The sequence below is a fragment of the Chelonia mydas genome, chromosome 15 (assembly GCF_015237465.2).
Source record: "Chelonia mydas isolate rCheMyd1 chromosome 15, rCheMyd1.pri.v2, whole genome shotgun sequence".
Classification (NCBI taxonomy): Eukaryota; Metazoa; Chordata; order Testudines; family Cheloniidae; genus Chelonia; species Chelonia mydas.
The window spans coordinates 27,853,278-27,874,536 of NC_057856.1; the positions used below are offsets into that span (position 1 = coordinate 27,853,278).

Sequence of the window (21,259 nt, forward strand, 5' to 3'; positions counted from 1 at the left end):
AAAAAGTATGCCCAAATAAATCTGTTAGACTTTAGGGTGCCACCAGACTCCTTGTTGTTTTGGGGGATAACTGTACCTCAAGTGCAGTTAGGTAGGTAGGTATATGGGCTCCTTCTCAGAACATACTTGAAGGGGATGTCATATGAGAGAACAGAATCTTAAACCAGCTTCGAACAAAGAAAGTCAGATTTCTGTAGCGTAACACAATTTACAAAGCAAACGCACACAGCCAGAAAACAAACAAACCCAAACAACCAGCCACCCTGCCCAAAAGTTAAAAAAAAAAAAAAAATCCCCTTTTCTGCCCCACCAACAGAAAAAATTAAGGGCTGTAGCAAAGAATAGACAATCTAGAATTTAGTTTTTCAAAGTTGCCAACAGAGACTCCCTTCCTTACGGCATTTCAGAGGCCTGTGTGTCTGGAACCTGTGTAATATTGTCTGTCTAGTGGTGCACAGCTTCCCTCCGGTTCATTCCCCTGCAGCTTGAAGGCCTGCCCAGGAAATTAATTTGCTTTAATTGCCTAGAGTCCTGACACCCACACTCCCCTCTGATCACTGATCCACTCACCCTGAGCCCTGGTCAATCCCAGGCCCTTTTTGATAAGAGGAGGGAGGGGCAATCACGAGGGGGTGGAGCCTAACTCCAGTGACCTCTGTATTATCCAATCCAGCCGCGGTGGGGGCGGGGCCTAGTCAAGCGGTAAACGGCGGCTGCTACGGCCAATCGGCTCGTTAGCCGAGTCTCAGTCGGCCAATCGGGAGGCGGGTGTAGCCGGCGGGTAGGAAGCAGGGCGCAAGCGGGGCCCGGTGTTTGGTTTCTGAGGAGCGGGTGAGTCGGGGAACGGGCCGCGGCACAGCGAACTGCTCGACGCGCCCCTCGTCATGGGGCCCCTGGGGTCCCTCAGCGCCTCCCCCCGCTAGGGCCCCTGGGGCCCCTCTCCTCCTCCCCCCCCAGCCCACACCCCGCTGGGGCCCCTCAGCGCCCCCCCAGGGTCCCCTCTCCTCCGCCCACACCCCGCTGGGGCCCCTCAGCGCCCCCCCCGGGACCCTCTCCTCCCCCCACACCCCGCTGGGGCCCCTCAGCGCCCCCCCCGGGACCCTGGGGCCCCTCTCCTCCCCCCACACCCCGCTGGGGCCCCTCTCCTCTCCTTCCCCCTCCCTCAGCCCACACCCCGCTGGGACCCCTCAGCGCCCCCCCAGGGCCCCTGGGGCCCCTCTCCTCCCCCCACACCTCGCTGGGGCCCCTCTCCTCTCCTCTCCTCCTCCCCCCCCAGCCCACACCCCGCTGGGGCCCCTCAGTGCCCCCCTGGGGCCCCTCTCTTCCCCCCACACCCCGCTGGGGCCCCTCTTCTCTCCTCCTTCCCCCCCCTCAGCCCACACCCCGCTGGGGCCCCTCAGCGCCCCCCTGGGGCCCCTCTTCTCCACCCACACCCCGCTGGGGCCCCTCTCCTCTCCTCCTTTCCCCCACCCCAGCCCACACCCCGCTGGGGCCCCTCAGCGCCCCCCCAGGGCCCCTGGGGCCCCTCCCCCCCTCAGCCCACACCCCGCTGGGGCCCCTCCCCCCCTCAGCCCACACCCCGCTGGGGCCCCTCCCCCCCCTTCTCCCCCCCCCCCCTCAGCCCACACCCCGCTGGGGCCCCTCCCCCCCCCCCTCAGCCCACACCCCGCTGGGGCCCCTCCCCCCCCCCCTCAGCCCACACCCCGCTGGGGCCCCTCCCCTCCCCTCCCCTCTCCCCCACCTCTCAGCCCACACCCCGCTGGGGCCCCTCCCCTCCCCCCCTCTTCTCCCCCCCCCCCTCAGCCCACACCCCGCTGGGGCCCCTCCCCCCCTCTTCTCCCCCCCCTCAGCCCACACCCCGCTGGGGCCCCTCCCCTCCCTTCTCCCCCCCCCCCACTCAGCCCACACCCCGCTTGGGCCTCTGGGGGCGCTTGCATAGGTCTGTGGGTTGCTTTTACTCCTGCCAGTTTTTATGCTAGAAATGCCAGTCTGTGATTATGGAGACCAAACTCCTACCCATTTCACCTGTCTCTCGGGTAACTGGAAATCTTGAGCAGTGTTTTGGCTACAAGTTGGCTTTTATACACTGGAAAAAATCCTTTTGAAAGAAATGTCATCTATTCTATGTTAGTGTTTTTTTTATTTAAATATTGTTTTTGATATCAAATAAATATGATCACCTGGGGCAGGAGTCAAGGCTTTTCCAAGTAAAATTTTCAGCTGTCTTTATTAAGGCTTGTCTTCCTTAAGATATTTTTGTTGATCTTTTGAGTGCTGTCTTAATTCTAGGTCTTGCTGTATAAATTATATTGCATAAATTATGCTTTACAGGCCATAAACAGTCCACAGTTTTGCAGAGTTATTATTTTACGTGTGTGTGTGTGTATATATGTGTGTGTGTGTATATATGTATATAATTTTTTTTAAGAAGAAACTGTCCACATCTCAAGGAAAAACATCTGCAGGTGATTATCCTCACTAGCCAGCTGGGGTTCTTTACACTCTTAAGAGCTGCTTGAAACCATGTTTAATAATACAATTGTTTCTAAATGATGGGGGAGTCTTGCTGACTGCTTGATGAGAAAGCAGTGATTTATAATAATGGATTATGTGATTTAATGCAAAAGTATCTGAAGAAACAGAAAGTAGCAGAATGAATAATTGCATTTGTTCTTATGAACAGAAATGAAACTGAAAATGTTTAATTGTCCCTTGCTCCAGCTTTCAAAAGAACATGGATATGGCTGCAGTTAATGAACAGGAAACCCACCTGTGCAGCAATTGGTAAGAAACAAATGTCTGGCATTGTTGGCACAAGGGTATTGTCTGTTGTTACAGTGTCCCTACATAAACTCATAGAAACATGCTGTATTGCTGGCAAATGTCTTCAGAGATGGAAGCAGCAAGTGATATGTAAACTTTTTTCTAATGACCATAAAAGAATAGAAAATATTCTTGTACTTCACTGGTATTCAGAATTTGCTGTGTCACCTTGAGAACAGCAGAATAATATTGATGGAACCTGCTGGTAGTGGTCTCCTCTCCCCTACTCCACCCTAGAAGAAGCAGAAATTAACAAACTATCGGTTCTCCTTCAGAGCATTTTTAAAAATGATTCTTTAAAATCAGTTTCAAGAAAGATGAAATATACAGGATTTAATTTTTGTGGCTTATTATAGCTGTGCATTTGTCATACATATAGAATATCATTTTGCTGATGTCCCAGCCTGTTGGGTTCTTAGGAACAGATGGGATAAGAATGAAGGTTGTTGTTTTTGGAGGGGCTAGGTTTTTATCTTGTGGCAGGGAAGGTAAAAATAATTGTCTTGTTGGCTGATGACTTCACTTCTGCTCTTGTGAACATTTTTTCCCTTAAGTCACACTCCTTCTTTCTGCTATCAAGTTGATATAGGTAGAGAGTGGGAGAGGTTCAAGTACTTTGCTTGCACTTGATCTGATTTGCCATCTTTGCTTCTGTGGCATGGGGTAGCCTTTCAGGCACTCTACTCTGTTTCCCCTCTCAGGGCTCCTCAGGAATATTTCTCCAGCTCTCTTAGGCTTAGAATATCCATACTACATGCTAACTTCAGAGGCCCAAATAAAGAAACAACATCCACTCATTTAGGCTTAATAGAAGTCTCTCATCCCTTCTGGGCTTTTCCCAGCTCCTTGTATGGGACATCACCCCACGGAGGTGCTGCCTCTGCCTTCCTCTTGCTCTAGAGCAGGGGTTCTCAAACTTCATTGCATCACGACCCCCTTCTGACAACAAAAATTACTACACAACCTCAGGAGGGGACCGAAGCCTGAGCCCGTCCGAGCCCCATTGCCGCAGGTGAGGGGGCCCAAACCCCATTATCCTGGGAAGGGGGAAAAACCCAAGGGCTTCAGCCCCAGGCAGGAGGCCTGTAACCTGAGCCCTGCTGCCCAGAGCTCAAGCCCTTGGGCTTTGGCTTCAGCCCCATGTGATAGGGCTCAGGTTTCAGACCCGGGCCCCAGCAAGTCTAAGCCAGCCCTGGTGACCCCGTTAAAACTGGGTCCCGCCCCACAGTTTGAGAACCGCTGCTCTAGATTCCTCTTCCCACTATCCAGGCCTCCTGGTTTCTGACTTGTCTCTCTAGCACCTCCAGAGCTTTCTGCTTCAGCCCATCAGAGCCCCACCTCTGCTTTCTTCCTCTCTCCTACCTGATTTTTCTGGTCTTCCTCCCCTCTAGGGCCCAGGCACTTTCTCTTAAGCCCAGTTTGGGGTCAGCTGACCCGTCTCAGGTGCATTGTACTCTTCCCTCTTAAAGGGCCAGTGCTGCCCTGTCAGACGCTTTTCAAATAGCTGAATGGATTTTTCCCACCTGTAAGTCTGTCTGCACGTAGCTCAGGACAGAGCAATAGATTTATCCAAAATAGAGTAAGGTAGGGATTCCTCACTTCAGAACAGCAGGGATATTGCATCTTTTGTTGGTTGAACCATTGAACAGTATTGCAGTGTAGCTGAAGAAGGATTGCCTGACTTTTACGCTATGGCGGAGTGCTCTTTGCAAAGAGTCTGTAACTGTTACTCCCAGGGGTGAAAGTAAGTTAGAGGACTTACCGGTAGGCCGGAGTCCTGAGCAGGGGGCGTGGCCTCAACCGGAAGGGGCGTGGCCTCAACTGGAAGAGGCAGGGCCTTACATCCCTGGGCCCTTTAAATCTTGATTTAAAGGGCCAGGGCTCCAGCTGCAGTAGTGGCAGCTGGGAGCCTGGGGCCCTTTAAATCACCCCCGAGCTACCAGCTGCAGAGGCAGCTGGGCGCCCCGGGGCTCGGGGGTGATTTAAAGGGCCCAGGGCTCCAGCTGCCGCTATTGCAGTGGAGCCCCGGGCCCTTTAAATCACTGAGGAGCTCTGGGGGCTCCCCGCTGCCACCGCTACCCCGGGGCTCTGAACTCTGGCAGAGCTTTAAGGGGCCTGGGGCTCTGTTGTGGTAGCAGCTGCTGGAGCCCCGAGCCCTTTAAATCCCCACCTGAGCCCTGGGGTAGCGGTGGCCGGGCTCCATCGGGGATTTAAAAGGCCCTGGGGCTCCAGCCACCGCTACCGCCCCGGCCCTTTAAATGCCTGCCGGAGCCCCACTGCTGCTACCCCAGGGCTTGGGCAGCAGGGCTTAGTCTGGGATTTAAAGGGGCCCGGGGGGGCGGGGGGCGGGGTAGCAGCGGCTGGAGTTCCAGGGCCCTTTAAATCCCCGCCGCCGCTACCCCAGGGCTTTAAATTGCCCTCTCTGAAAGCCGGTCCTGGTACGGTGCACCGGCTCTTACCGGTACGCCGTACCGGCTTACTTTCATCTCTGGTTACTCCTGATCTGACAGCCTGGATCTGGTGACTGCCTGAGTATGCTGCAAGACTTGTCTGTTTTCCCCAAAGGTGGAGTTGAACAGAGTTTTGACTTATTTGATGAATTGGGAGACTTTGGGTGTCTAACTTGGTAAGTTTGTGTGTTCTGACTGTATACAACATGTAGTCCTAGATAGGCTTTTTTCTTTTACAAACCTGAATACACGGAAACTATGAATTTCTGAAGGGCTTATTTGCTTTTACCATTGGTTCTTCCTTTTAGGCAGCTCTCTTGAATCCTAAATCCGTTTGAATTTATTTTCAGTGTCATTTGTGAAGAGTAACTTTTTTGTATCTTTCTTGTAGCAAAAAGGATATTCCTGTAGCTAACTTCACCATCCATGAAATCCACTGTAGTAGAAATATTGGAGTGTGTCATTTCTGCAAGGAGTCTCTCCCTAAATCTGAAATAAAAAACCACATTGAATCTGAACATGTGCAGGTAATATAAAATAAATTCTACTCTAAAATAGCTGATCTTCATGAATTGCATTTAATAATTGTTTCTGTTTATCCTAGGTTACCTGTAAGTGTAATATGAAGATGGAAAAATGCCACTTAGAGGATCACGAGGTTGGTATATTTGGTTTTTGCTCTTGATAATACTCCAGTGTATTTCCAGTACTGACACTAGAGCCTTAGTGTTCAGATTATAGCTACTGTGCTAACTGATGGGTCTTGGGTCTGCTCTCCCCATGTTTAATCCGCTTTCTAAATCCATGCTAATCAGTGATACTCTTGTAAGAGACGAGCTGTATTAATTTGAAGTGGTGGTACTCACATGCCTAATAAGCAGCTCCAAGCTCCTCAACAGGAGGGAGTCTATGTACATGGGTAGCTTGGGTTGGTGGCCTAGGTTTGTCCCTAAGTAGTGGTTAAGGCTAAAAATTCTGCCTGTGGCTATAGTAGCATTGATCTTGGCAACATCACTTTTCAGTGTCTTCTTTATTTCAGGTTCTCCCCCCCCCCGACCCCCTTCATACTGACTTTTATGCAGGACCTGAAGATTTGTCTTGTTTAAACAGTTTTTAAACATCATGGAACAATAAACACTTACTTTCTATGATTTTCTTAATTACAAATTATCACTGGAGTTAACGTTGTCAGTGGAACAAAAGTGTGTCACAGGAAAATGAGGTTCTGTTTCAGCATAAGCATCAAATGCAAAGCTATGGCATGGAGGGATGTGAAGGGAGTTGGATCAAGTGGTTTATTTTAAAGCATGCCGTTTTGATCCTCTGATTTCCTGTTGTAGTAACTTACTCAAAGCACTTCATGTACTATAACTATTAATGAAGCAATATGAACAGTGGCGATCAGGACAGTTAAATCTAAAACACAACCAAAAAAATCCACTTTGAGCGTTCAGATTAGTTTTTAGGGATGTTATGTTGAAGTATGATGTCTTGTAAATACATGCTTCCTTTTTCCTATGTAAAATACACTGGAGACATACTGTGTATAACTACTCAGGAGTTTGTACTCCCTGTCTTAAATAGTAATTTACTACTTCTTTTATGAGCTGGTTGGCTTCTAGTTGAAGACCCAGTTAATCTCCTAAAGCAATTTGGAATGCATCTTTCTGTAATAACACAGTGAACTGGGTACTTTCTTTGGTCCGTAAGTAAACATAGCATAACTATAAGACTGTGCTTATATCAAGAATTATTCAATTTTCTGTTGTAGGCATCAGCATGCCCTCTGCGTCCTGCAATTTGCCAACATTGTGAGATAGAGCTTGCATTCAATAAACTTCAAGACCACGAGGATTACTGTGGAACTAGGACTGAAACATGTAGGGAGTGCGGTCGCAACATAATGGTGAAAGATCTGAAAGAGCATCCTGAAGTTTGTGGCAAGGAGGTGGAAGAAAGAAGAGTTAGCCAAGCAATGTCACGTTATAACTATAAAGATGAGGCTGCAAATCTGTGTACCTTTCAAAGCATCAGAAATCTTCTGAGTTCAGGCAGCTATGCTGGGCCTCTGCAGAGGATGTCCGAGCCACTGGAAGGCCGATTTTATAGCACTTTTGGAGGCGATCAGGCTTCTAAGAATATTAACAGAAGAAATGCATCAGCAATGCAGAGAGATCCGAACCAAGGTAAAGTGTGGACAAGGGCAATAATTATACATTCGTAACTTTTTTATTTTTACCTTTAATTTAAAATTATGTAACTAAGTGGGGTGAAAGCTCCATACCTGTGCACTGTGTAGAAATGTCAGATAATTAGAAAACCTCTAATGAAGTGTGGCTAGAGTTCACATATGAATGCTTAGTTTTTTACTACAGAATAGAACTTCAATGATGCAAAACGATTGAGTAGACGACTTCTGAAATATCTGGTGGTAGGATACAAGTAGCTTACTAATATTAATTACTAGAATGAATCTCTTATCTAGAAACAGAATTTGGCTTGCATCCATTCAAATTCTATCCATTTTATTTTGCAGTCAAACTCTTCTGTGATTGTCTTAAAGGTTAGTTAAAATGTTTCTGCAGTTTTTCATATTTGATGATGAGCATTTTTGCAGCAACAGCCTATGTGGACATAGGTGATATAAATGCCTCTTCTCTTTCCACCTAAGGTTCTAATCTCCCAAATCACCATGCCTAAGGTCATATCTCTTTTTAAGACACCCTTTCCATGAACACATGCTTTGCTTTATGTTCAGAGGTATTCAAAGTATGTAGCATTGCTGAAGACTGAATGGATGGCCTTTGCTTTAAGATTGACCTGCTTGTGAAATAACTAATCAGATTTAGTTTATAAAACTGAGACGATAAATGACTTAATTTCCAAATTGGAAAGCGACCCTCTAGAATTGGGCTGCTTAATACTGAACATTTTGGAAGGAACTGAATTCCCCCCTCCTCTTATGTAGATTTCAGTGCCAAAAATAAAAATTCTGGATCGTATGGAGAGTTCAGATTGAATACCAATTAAATTTTCTAACTGGCAGCATGGAGGAGTTCAGTCTTTCTTGGGCTGCAGTGTGATGTAGTACTGGGCTTCTGACAAGCTTTCTGTGCTGGGGGAGTAGATGGCATCTGGGAGGGGGTGTGCTGGAGCTGTTGAGCAGGAACAGCTGCCACCATGATGAGCAGCAGGGTGCTGTGGAGCTGCTGCCTGGATCTCTCTTCGCTGCCCTTAGTGATTTTGTTGGTCAGGTAGGAAGCAGCAGCAGCTGCTTAATGTCTGGGGAGCTGCAGAGCAACCAAGAGGGAGGAGGAGCAGCAGCCCCATGGAGGAGGAAGACTAAGATGGGACACCTCCTCCAAGCAGCAACCCACAAGCTCTTCACCAAAAAACGTGGAGAAGGCAGACAAAGACTCTTGAAGAGCAACTTTTTACTGCATGTAATCAGTACTTGAAGGAAGCTGCCAGAATCTGGGTCTGGACAACAGGGGATGGATCACTTGATAGATTGCCCTGTTCTGTTTGTTCCCTCTGAAGCACCTGGCACCAGCCACTGTCAGAAGACAGGTTACTGGGCTAGATGGACCATTGATCTGACCCAGTATAACCATTCTTACATTCTTAAGCAGTAAGGGAATACCAAAATTCCAGTCCAGTTTCCAGAGAGCAACTTTTCCAGGACACCCAGGAAAAGCTACAGGCTGGATTACAGAAGAGGTAACTAAATCAAAGAGGTAAAGATGGAACGCGTGTCAACCTTTGGCCAACATGGAAGTAGCCCATCTGTGCTTTCAATATTTTGTGATGGCCCTTGTGGAAAAAATAACAGCTACATCCCATGTTCAGAACAGGAACTTGATAAAGAGCTTCCAGTGTTAAAACCTTACTTCATTCCAAGACCTGCCAGTTGGAAAGAGTGAAGCTGGCATGCAATTCTGATGGTTGGGACATAGTCAGTTAGGGTGGAAATGGGTGAACTTGTAATTCTTTCTTACCCCATCTTTAGGCAGTGGGCTACCCCAGCACAGTTCATGGGTCTAAAATGTTTCCAAAGACCTCTGTGCACACTAGTTCCCCAAAATAGGTGCAATGATGATCAACCACACGAACAATGAGCTTTTGGACTACCGTAGTATAATGAGCTCAAATGAGTTCTTTGGCAGTGAGCTGAGATGATTTGTACTTCTGGGTCTCCTAGACTGGATGCAGAAATGTGGCTGTGAGAGTGAGCTGGACTAGTGGGAAGAGACCTGTCTCCCTGGTCATGATGCAGTTACTTTTTGTTTTTACCCTTTCTTAACACCAGTGGAAGAGAATGTCAACAGATAATGGGGCAGCTGGTCTGTCTTGGGGCCCTGAAATAGGTTTTTCTTTGCAGGAGATACTGGTTACTGTGTTGCTTTTGAACAGATAGGGGAAAGATTTGAACCTTATCTTGCAGTTATTCCCATTGGAGCTTATGAGCTAAGGTGGTTTATGAAATAGCAATGTGTGAATCCTGAAGAAGTGGTAAGAATTCATATTCATATTCAAAGAGAGAATTGTGTAGTGATTCATTGGGGAACTGTTGCTTTAGCAAATGAGTATTATTTGGATCCTCTGGTTAAACTGAATGAAGCCCTTTGGAAGATATAGATTAAAAACGGAAGATTCTTGTCTTGAACCATGGAGAGTCACGAGACTTGAAGAGCAGCAATGATGGATTTGAACAACAATAAAATAATAATAAAAAAAAAAATCTGGCAGCTCCTTCCGAGTGTTTTGGTTTGTCTGATTTCACTATAGGATTATGAATTTAATTGAACTGGATATTTTTTATTAGAATCCAGGTTTAATTTCATAGGTTAAGCAGATATGCAAGCTTTTAATCATAAAATTGCTATTTGTCTGAATGGAATATTGAGTTGATTTAAACACTGGCTAATGCACAAGGTATTAATTGCATAGAAATGTCTTGTAATTTCAACTGTTGTGTACATCACCCATAAAAAGATCAAATGCTTTTTTTTAATTTTGATCTTCTCATATTCAGCTTGTCTAACAGCAATAACAGCCTTGGCATGTGCATTGCCTGGGAGTTAATGACTGACTTGTGTTTGAATGGTTTTTCAGAACAGCCTCTCCTATCTAACTCACACTCACTCACCTGGAAGTGTCCTGTACTTTGTAAATACATGGTTTTGTTGGGTAGAGTCTTCCGACACAGATGTGTTGCTAAAGCATGTTTAAAGTAAAATCCTTATCTTACTGAGCCCCTGTATCTTCATTTAATGAGAAACTAAGAAAGCTGAGTTTAAAAATGGTGTAAAGAAATGTGCCTTTTAAAAGAGATGTACAATTTAAATATAGGTCTCTAAAGTTGTGATTCAGCCATATCGTGTATATTAAAAAAAACAAGGTGGTTTTTTTTTTTTTTTTTTTTAAAAGTGAGTTGCTCAAGGAATTCTCTCACACCACAGAGGTGTAGAAAAGTTTTCGCAGCTTCCATGTGTTTTTACTAAACATACTGTGGGGTTACAAAGTTGTTCAATCTTGTAATACTTGGCTAAATGCATCTGTATCAAATTGCCATACTAACTTACAAAATAAATCCTATTGTTTAGAACCCCACTGATTTCAGTGTGCTGAAATCTTCATGTGGGTGAAGAGATCAGAGCATGTAAATGTCATTGCAGGCATTTAGAATCTGAATACTCCTTCCTGACATGTTTAGAGGCTTCACTTTGTGTGGCCATAATTCCACTAACCTGTATCTGAGTCAGATGCTTGCATCAGTAGGCAAATGGACTTTTCTCAGTGATGAACTGAAAACATAAGACTTGTTACAGGTTCATAGATCTTTATGACTAGAAGGAACCATGTTGAACTACTGTGACCTCCTGAATCATACATGTCATAGAATCTCTTCCAGTAGTTCCTGCATCAAGCTTACATCTTCTGGTTGAACTAGAGCTTATTTCTTAGGGGTGTGTGTTTGTGATTTAAAGATTGCAAGGGATGGAAAAAACATGATGTCCTTTAGTAAGTTGTTTAAATTTAAGAATTGTATGGCTAGTATAGGAAACAAAGTTCTCCTCCTCTCAGGCTAGACGGGGGAAAAATACAGGAAAGGGCAAGGATTCGCTTCCCTTAATTCATCCCAAAATATAAGTCATGAAGTGTCTTTCTGAGGTTTTGACTATCTCTTTTAAAACAAGAGTGCTGTGTTTGGGGGCCCATTTCTGCCCTCATTTGCATATATGAAAACTTCTGTTTTATTTACTTAGTCTGTTCTTAAAATCATAATTATTGTTAAACTATGCAGTTGATACTTATAGCTTCTGATATTTCTTTAAGAGGATGAGCTGGAACGGCTGGAGAGGAATAAAAACACGGAGTCCTCTCTGTATGGAGAACAGAATTCCAATTTGGACTATATGTTAGCCCTTAGCCTGCAACGTGAGAATAATTCCCACAGCAATATTGCAGCTGAAATTCACAGTGACTTTTGGAAGAACTTCGACTCCAAAGAGTCCAAGCCATCTGAGCATCTTAATGAAATAAACAAATCAGATACTTTCTCCCATGACCTTTCGTCTATTAACACTTCAGATCAGCTAAAAAGTAAGTTTTTAAAAAAGCTTTTCTTAAACAAAGAACAAAACAAACAAACCCCAAAATTGATTTTGTTGATGATCAGGGGGACTCTCAGGACTAGCTCCTTGGAGATATTCTGACTTTCAGTACCAGAACAGTAGCACTTTGAGACTTTCTAAACTGCTTTAGATATCTCCTGCATCTGATGTAGAAATTCTCTGTGAATGTGCAGAAAAGCCTTTCCTGTTCTTGGAGTCTTTCCTTCCTTTCTGGAACTATATCTTCAGCTCCCTACATTTTTGACTGTACTGGCTGTTAAAATAGTAACATTTAACTTCATAGACCATAGTCTCAAGATTTGTTAACTAGTGAAATTTGATATTGCTATCTATCTATCCCAAAGTTCCTTTCTTACCAAAAAGATTTTAAATGGACAAGAGGAGTACAGCATATTAATATGGGAAGGTAAAAGTGACTTTTTTTGAAAACCGTATACTCAGATTCAACTTGCTGTGGTTCTGCCATGTCTTTAAAAATAAAACAAAAAACCCCTTATTCCTGCTTGTAGTGAGATGTAACAACTGAGTAGGTGACGTTACATTTAAGATTAAATATGTTAAAGAGGAACTCTCCTGTATTATCCAAGTGCCAGATTATTTTTAAAAGAAATTTTGTGTGTACGATGTAACATGCATAGGTAGGCAGATAACAAGAGTTTTCTTCTTCTTCTTTTTTTTTTTTTTTGGTATTGGACCAAGGAACTGAGGTTTTGAGGCCAAAAAAAATCTTTCAAACTTTTTAGGAAAAAAGTGACTTCTCTCCCCCCCCCCTTATAAAACTCATAAATGTGAAAGAGTGACTACTGCCCTGAGACTTGCTATAATCCCTCCTCTGTGGTGCAGAACAGAATGATCCCATGGATTAGAAATTCTGAAGACAGGTTGGTTAGTCTGATTGTTACCCCTTTTTATGGTAGGGGGTTTAATCCTTTTACTTACCTCACAGATGATGAGATCATGTTGCCATGTGAATTTTGTGAGGCACTCTACCCTGAAGAAGACCTGATTCTCCATCAGGTTTGGTATTTCTGTATTCTATAACAATAATATTTAGCTCTTAAAGTGCTTTTTGTCAGTCAATTTAAAAGGGCTTTACAAAGAAGGTAAGCATCATTATCCCCATTTTATAGGTGTATATGCAGGAGGCTTACTGAAATGGATGCTAGCACTTTTGAGTACAATTTCTATTTAGAAACTGAATTTTGTTGGAGTTTAGCATAGTTAGCGGGAACAAACTCCAACAATGCTTACAGGACACTGTCTGCATAGAAGCTTACAAAGCCTAATATTCAGTAGAAATGTCTTAATAGTATTTTTAGTTTAATACAAAACTTTCATCAAAATGTTCACTGTGCTGTTCCTTGGATTAGCACTAGAAACAAATTTAACATTCTTGTTCGTGCTAAGTGAAATGCCAGTAATAAACCACATACATTGTGAAAAATAAGTTAACTACTGATGTTAGTTTTTGAATTTCACCATGCATAGCAACTTACTTTTAACCTTATTGTCCCATTAACTGGATATCTGAAGTGGAATACAATTTTGGGTGATTATAATACTAAGAGTGTGTACTGGAAATAGAGGGTGGATCTGTTTTACTCTGTGAAATGGCATTAGTATTGTCAGTGTTCAAATATTACTTGGCACATGAAGACTTTGTAAGTATAACTAATACCTTCTTTCCAATGTTGCCCACATAACAGACAGGCTGTAATCCAGCAAGCGCCTTTGCTTCGTTCAGTAAAAGAGGTTCCTCCCCAAGTCAACGACAGGAATACAATCGACATGCTAAAGATTTCTTAGACCAACTGCACAGCAGCAGATCTACATATCCACTGCAGCAACAAGCTGTACAGACCGAAGGGAGCATTATCATTCCGTGTGAATTCTGTGGCATTCAGTTAGAAGAGGAAATACTCTTCCACCACCAGGTACAAATGATATTTGTAGAATGGAATTTGACAAGACCTAGCAAATCTGACTCCTTAATAGTAAATATTTGAAATTGTGGTAATGCTCAGAGGCTGCAAGTGGGATTGCAGATGCCAGGGATTCACATATTTGTCATTTGAATCTGTCCCCTCTTAACACAGGGGTTGTGATCTGTACCCCAAGATGTTGGAGCATACTGGGGCTCATGTTAAAGGAACAGTTGTGGAAATATTTTTTTTCCCAAATAATGGAGTCTGAGCAAACAGCATTCAAGCAATACAGCATAAATCCTCACATTTTAGGAGCTCCTGACTGCCACCTTCTCACTCCTTCGCTATAATACCTTCCTCTGCATGACCATCTTCCATCTCTAAGAGTGAGGGCGAATAATTCCGCAGAAAGAACCATAATGTCTGAGTTCTTGAATCTTTCTCCCATTAGGCTCTTCTGAAGTATTCGCTAGAGACCTATTTTATTTCCTATCCAAACCTGAACTCATAACATTTTAATTGACCTACACTTTCTTTATCTTGGCCTCTTGCTCATGCACCTGCTGAATTTAATGCACATGAATGAACAGATTCAATTCTCTGATGCAGAACTTCTTGAAAGGGAAGATGGCATGCACACAGGTCATCTGAGACTAGAGTCTGACCTAAATTCAGATACTGTTGGCTGACTTTTTTTCCGACTTCATGATGTATTTGGATTTAACTACTGTTCAGTGAAAAGCTGCCAAACAGATGACGTTTTGCCATAATCTGACACTGTTGCAAACTTTCCTGTCACAACATGTTCAGATCTGATGAGCGGTAGACTGTCAGAGGTGTGACAAAAAGGATATATTTTGCAAACTTATTTAAACCTTTCTCTGCTCTTTTTTTTTTTAAAGTGAAAACCTGCCCAGTAAATGTATCTCAACATTTATATGAGAGTTGTTCTGTTACTTAGCTCAAGAGTCTGCCAACACTGCTGCAGCATGGCTTCAGCTTGTTTAAGTCTGGAGGGGAAACCAGTATTGTGTGTGTGTGAGAGACACTAGGAACGCTAATTCACTCTGGCAATCTGTTGAAGAAAGGCCACTGCCATCAGTATGAAGGGATGAAATGTCTTCCTATAACTATATATTTCAATAGTGCCACAAATACACACAACGTCATCTTCATGGAATAAGACATAGTCTCCACTGTGAAGAGCTTAGTTTAACACAGACAAGATCAAGCATAGAGCAGGAGTTGGGGGCAGGCAGATATGAGGGCCCTGATAGATGTAAGACTGGGCTGAGTGGCCAGTTACCCTGCAGGTGGAATGGACCCAACCAGAAGAGGTAACCTAACCTGCAAAGTGTGAAACTGAAGAGGAACAAGGGGAAGGTAAGAGAAGAGGAGACCAAACCTGCAGTCTTTGTATCTTCTACTTCCTCATTCCCACATACAGATTACAATCCTGGGAGACAGAAGGTAATGGCGATGTCTCTGGTGATAAAGAAGGGAGGCTATTGGAAGGAATTGAAGTGAACTGAGAAATGCATGAACCAAGATCCAAAGGGGATGGTTTTGTAGTGTCTTCAAGTATGATGAAAATTGTGCCTTGCAAAACAATGGCAAGGGGAGCAGTTAAAATGCCCTAGTCCCTGTGTAGATCAGTTATGCATTATTTTTTCTAGGAACAGAGAAGTTGTAATTTTACCCCCTTGACCTTGGTAGTAGTCTTTCAAAGTTAATTTGATAAACTTCCATAGCTTACCTCTTTGCTTTATAGCATGTGTTCCATAGTAGGGGGAGCTTCAGTGCATCTTGGATCATAGTTGATGGCTATGGCTTTCCACATCAGGTTGATTTTTGCCTTTCGAAAGTAGAAGAGCATTTGGATAAAGTGCCTTTGTATGTCTGATCATAGTATGCAGTTTGGGGCTCCTTCAGAGTGTCTTGAGTGCCTGGGACTGAGCCGCTGTCACGTACAACTTTCTTACAGTAATCTTAGCCTGTGGCTATGAAATTTAAAAGGGACATCCTTCTATTTGAAATCCTCCTTTTTTGTTTTTAAACTTCTTGTGCTACAGATAATCCCTAATATGTATAACTCAAAGATGGCAAATATATTCTGTTTTCAGTTTGTGCATTTGACAGCACCTAGTGCAGTCAGTTTCCCTTCTTTAGTGAAGGCCTTTCACATGGCAACAGAGGGAGAGAAACTATATCTATTTTAAAAAAATGATTGTAAAACTGAAGGGAACGAGCATGAATGCTCTGGGGCAGGTATAGCACTTGAAGATATTTCTCACTTGGCTTTTTAAGCTACACTGATATCAGGGTCACAAAATTCCTTCTGACTTTCCTGCTGACGGGGTGGCTGCCAGGTTCCATTGTCACACTAGCAGCAATGCAGATTGCCTGCTCACATGATCCAGCTTGGCTTGGAGGGATCATCTCTAAGGATGACTAGCTAAGCATTGACTGGACATAAAGCATGACCCCAATTATGGTGTGGTGACTTCTACTACAGGAAGTAGACTGAGGTCATCAACTCCATCTTGCATAGGTCACATGTCCACTAGTTACGATTTCTGGGCTGGACTTGAACAGGTGACCTAGAAGTGAAGATGTGAGTATGCTGTTATCAAGCCAGTGTCTCATTCTTTTCTCAAAACAAATCCTTACTTCCCCTTGGCATTTGAGGGAAGATGTACCCTTCAAAGCTTTCACAGGAATTAAGTGTTCTCTAAGTGTCCAGAAACAATCAAAATCTCTCTTGCACTAGGACCAGTGTGACTTACGCCCAGCCACTGCCAGCCCAGGGGAGGGATTGGCATCCTCGCAACTGTTGCCTCCCAAAGACAACCTGGAGAGAGCAGAATCGCCAGAATTTAGAAGACGCATCCGGCATCAAGGTATTGGCAAAGTACAGATTTCCAGCCTGTGCTTCTTTCTATTCATGCTTTTAAGATCATTTCCTCCAACTGCAAAACAGAACAAGAAGGCACATTTAATCTAGATAAGGACTAGAACATCCTAACTCCACCCTTATACCATTGTTCTGGTTTGCATGGCATAACTTGCAACATACATTAAAAATGCTACTAAATCATAAACATGGAGCCCAACACAAACAAAAGCCAAAGAGAAACTTGAAATTACTAAACCCAGTGCGGCAAGAGTGGAACCTGACAAGTCTGATTATAGTCTGCATATGTTGCTAGCTCCATCCATAATTATTGCAGTTGCGGGGAAACGAATGTTGGGGTGAACTTTGAATTTCTTGCCTCATTTTTTTTATTGCACTCTTAGGGTCAAATTATGTAGTTAGTTGCATGCAGAGAGGTTTAAGTGACAATAGAAATCATATGTGGGTATCAGAGGGTAGAAGCTGATGCGTCATGAATGTTTACTAAATTTAAAAAACCCAACAAATCACAGAATAGAAACTCCATAACATATGTATTATCTTAAATTGCCCAAAGGAAATGGACTAGTTCACTTAACTTGTGTATGGGGTCATCCAGTGTTGGTTGAAGTTAGTATGTAAATTTACAACTATGTTATGGAAGGTAGTGACTTTGTCCATAAGCTAGTTTTAAAATGCAAGTAAAGCAACTTTTTATACTAGCTTCCCTCAATGAACAGATGCCCATAACTGGCATCTGACATCCATGCGAAGCTGGTAAAATGTGTAACTTTTTTGTCCTAACGTCCTTCGTGGACAAAACTCTGCTTCCTTAAAAAGCACTACAGCACTGACCTAAACGCAGTCACGGCACCATACTCTGTGTGCACTGTTAAAGGTACTACTAAAGGCGGTTCTCCAGAGCTGCTTAGAATGTATGTTCCCCATCTTGGGGGAATTGTACTAGTCAGTGAAGCCAATATTTCTGTGGTGCAGGTCTGTTTTCACAGACTATATGGTATTGCATTAAAAATGTAGGCTATAGCTTTGAAATCCAGAAGCTTTTATCAAGGTGTTTGGTTTTTTTGCCTCTTGTTCTGATCCATGCCCCTTGCTTTGATCCGTTATTTCATTGCTGTTCCTAGTATGCTTTATTTTATCTGACTTTCCTTTAGGGGACATTTCACCTCTGTATCTAGAAGACTTCAGGCAGCAGAGCATTGCCCATGCTGAACGAGGGAGCCAATCGCTAAGCAACCTGGCAGTTGCCAGAAGCGTACCACTGACCTCTTTTAGTGCCACAAGAGCTAATGATGCTCTGATTCAAAAAGGGAAGTCCAGCAACTTAGACGGTAATGACGGAGGACTGAGAAGCAGAGGCACAGCTGAATCTGGAACAGGCCCCAGGCCAGTTGTGCGATCCACTCAAAACTTCCACCCTGAAAGCTACATGCCTAGTTTCCCAAGGGTGTCTCCGACACGAGCAAGGTAGCTTCTCCGCTCAGCGTGGTGGTGGTGTAAAGAGAATGTTTAGCTCTAAGTGATTCCTGGGGGTGCATCTTTATGAATGGACAATTAGTCCATTCTGATCTAGCTCTGCTATGGTGAGGAAGTGCTTCAGTGTTTCTGCTAGTGCAGACATCAAAACTTGACAGGAGGAGGAGAATTCTGCGGCCACTGGCCCTCTCATCACCCCACCACAGATCCTTGTACATTTTGCCTATGGCTGGGTTAGGCTGCACTCAGTTTGACTAGCTGGTGTCTTTTTGGGTTTGTAGTAAGTAATGAGTTTAAGAGGAAAACAGATTTTCTAGGAAACTGTTTTTATGGCACCTATTTCTAGGGCTCTACCAAATTCATGGCCATGAAAAATGCATCACAGACCATGAAATCTTGTATCTTCCCCCCCCAACCCCAATGAAATCTGGTCTTTTTTGCATACTTTAAGGCTGGTGCTTGGGGCAGGGGCAGTGTGGGGAGCTAGGAGCTGAGGGAGGGACATGTCACTACTTTCGGGGAGCTGCCTAGGGAGCCTGCCAGCCCCACAACCCCTCCCCCAAGAGCACCTCTGGCACCCCTGGGCTGTACCCCTCCCCCCTCCCCAAATAAAAAAAAATGTAGTCGGGGGAAATAGTACAAATCCTGGACAGGTCATGGGCCTGAATTTTTGTTTACTGCCCATGACCTGTCCATGACTTTTTTTCATGACTAGCGTTTCCCAGATTGGGGGTCCTGACTCAAAGGGAGTCGCGGGGGGGGCGGGTTACAAGTTTTTATTTTAGGGAGGTCATGGTTTTGCTGCCTTCAGAGCTCGGCTGCCGGAGAGCAGTAGCTGTTGACCTGGCGTCCAGTTCTGAAGGCAGTGCCCCTCCAGCAGCAACACAAGTAAGGGTAGCAGTACCACAACCCTCCCCCACCCCCCAACAACTCCCAACACCACATGACATTTCAGATTTAAATAGCTGAAACCATGAAATCTACAATTTTTTAAAATCTGACTGTGAAATTGACTAAAATGGACTGAATTTGGTAGTACTGTATGTATTTGGGTAGATCTTTTACATGCACTCTCCTTTTTCATGGAAATTGAGTCTAATCTTGTGTGGAAATGTCTTTTTTTTTTTTTTTTTTTCCCTAATATTTCAGTAGCATTCTTGCTATTGGGATGCCACTGGTTAGAAATAGTTCTGTCTTTAACACCTACTTCCCTTGCTATTGGGTCCAGCCTCCAGTATGTATGGCCAAAAGCTTTGTGAATTCTGCACGTTTAGTATTAAAGTACCCAAAGGTGAAATAGTGAGAGACCTTGTTCTCTGATTCCAAGATTCAGCAGTTTGGGATACAGGCCAAGGGTAAGAGTTTTGGGGGTTTATGATGGAACTCTTCATTTCTCAGAAGGACTGTGCTCTTCCCCTCCCCCCTCCTTAAACCAGTTCCTGTAAGAGGATTGAATTTGTAGAACTGCTTCGTCTAATGGTGTCAACTTCTCTCCTCTGCAGTGTGAGAAACGAAGCAGGCAGGAGTCCTAGGACTGCAAATGTTCCTGTCAATTTCAGAAACAGGAGCACAAAGGTAAGTTTTTCAGAGCTCTTCCCCTATACTGGATGGCCTCTCTTCTGCGTTTCAGTGGCTGACTAAAACGTTTAGTTTATTTTTACTACTGTCTTTTGAGCAGACAGCATCAAGCATGAGCTTGACTCCCTGTGGAACTCTAACATGCAACAAAGGTAGTTGCTAGTGACTCACTCACTGCTGACTGCCTGTTGTCCTCAATCTCATCCGGATTGGCGAAGAGCCACCCTTTCTGCTAATATACGATTGCTTGGTGTTTGCAGGAGTCTGAACTATTCTACTTCCTTATAGGACTTGGTGTGCTGTCCTTTGCTCCTTGATCAAGTCTGAGTGAGGCAGACAGAGCTTGTTGTGATTCAACTTGTCTGTTTTAAAATGACATGTATGTTTCACTTACTGTTTCCTCCTTACACAGGCAAAATCCCAGAAACCAGAGCCTGGACATCTTGAGGAAGAATAATCTATCCTTTATGAAGCGCATATTTAGCACTTGAAGCTCTCTTACTATGCACTATAGTACTTATTTATCCCAGCGCAAGTACTTGCTATATTGCCACCATCAATGGGGACTTTCTATTAATTTTAAATTTTTTAGGCAGTGATTTTCTATACTTGTTTTTTTTTTTTAAAAAGTTTGTGGGAGTAATGCATACTATAGCTGCTGTACAGAAATGTCAAAGTGTAAATTTTATATTGCTGCTATTTGGGTGGTCCAAACTGGCATTATCCTAAGTCAGTCAGTACTCAGAGGCCCAATCTGTTTTTATCTCATCTGCTTGTTTCTGTTTTGAGAGGGGTTTCCTTTTAATGTGCTAGGCCTTGGCTCAGCAGTGTGCAGCAGAAGTAATCCATTGCTTCGTCATTGAAGTAAATGAATAGATGTCTGAGCAGCAACCCTGTTAAACCCAAAACAATCAGCCAGAACTGTTCTGGATGAAGAACCTGCCGTAGTAAGTTACTGTAGAGTTCAGTACTTGTCTGACTTGTTCAGAGTCAGACTCCTCAGTGGTGGGTTGCAGAACATACTTCTCTGTAATGAACAGTTGATCTTAATGATTATCTTCACTGAGGTTTGGGATCAGGGGATAAGTTCAGTGGCTTGGCTTTAAACCTATTCCCACCTCAGCCATTTAGCTTGCTGCTGTTGGCAATAATTCTGCATTAACTATCTATTTCTGAAGTCAAGACTTTTCCCTGAGCCTTCTATCTGGTCAGACCTGGCTTGGGAATCAGGTGGGGAAAGTCATACATATTGTAACTTATGGTGGTTCTGTCTTCCTATCTAAAAGTCTATTAAATACCAGAAGTGCCCAGTATTCCTAAAGGCATCTACAGAGGGATTGTGATCCACAGTGCGAGAGCTTCAGTCCCACAGGGCTTCCATTCTCTCAAAACTGCTCTGTTGCTGTACTGGAGCCCTTACTTTTTAAATTCCTTGTAATAAAATTTGTATCTACC

The 21,259-nt window shown here is 43.9% G+C and overlaps 1 protein-coding gene and 1 pseudogene across 8 annotated transcripts in view; both read left to right on the forward strand.

Annotated features, from left to right (window-relative positions):
• Window positions 1-21,259, forward strand: part of TRAFD1 (TRAF-type zinc finger domain containing 1) — a 28,829-nt gene extending 7,570 nt beyond the window's left edge. The window contains exons 1-14 of one of the 8 annotated variants that reach the window (XM_043529485.1): window positions 813-831; window positions 2,332-2,465; window positions 2,722-2,784; window positions 5,665-5,800; window positions 5,878-5,931; window positions 7,045-7,459; window positions 7,810-7,836; window positions 11,613-11,879; window positions 12,858-12,928; window positions 13,618-13,845; window positions 16,607-16,736; window positions 17,905-18,217; window positions 19,729-19,801; window positions 20,217-21,259. In XM_043529485.1, the coding sequence (XP_043385420.1) occupies window positions 2,735-2,784; window positions 5,665-5,800; window positions 5,878-5,931; window positions 7,045-7,459; window positions 7,810-7,836; window positions 11,613-11,879; window positions 12,858-12,928; window positions 13,618-13,845; window positions 16,607-16,736; window positions 17,905-18,217; window positions 19,729-19,801; window positions 20,217-20,261 (1,809 nt within the window). In that variant the 5' untranslated portion in view covers window positions 813-831; window positions 2,332-2,465; window positions 2,722-2,734 and the 3' untranslated portion in view covers window positions 20,262-21,259. Of the gene's footprint in view, window positions 1-697; window positions 832-1,909; window positions 2,127-2,331; window positions 2,466-2,683; window positions 2,785-5,664; window positions 5,801-5,877; window positions 5,932-7,044; window positions 7,460-7,809; window positions 7,837-11,612; window positions 11,880-12,857; window positions 12,929-13,617; window positions 13,846-16,606; window positions 16,737-17,904; window positions 18,218-19,728; window positions 19,802-20,216 lie in introns of those variants that run through there. The other 7 variants (XM_043529484.1, XM_043529489.1, XM_043529487.1 and 4 more) reach the window with 7 other exon arrangements.
• Window positions 8,012-10,694, forward strand: LOC119563796 (annotated as a pseudogene).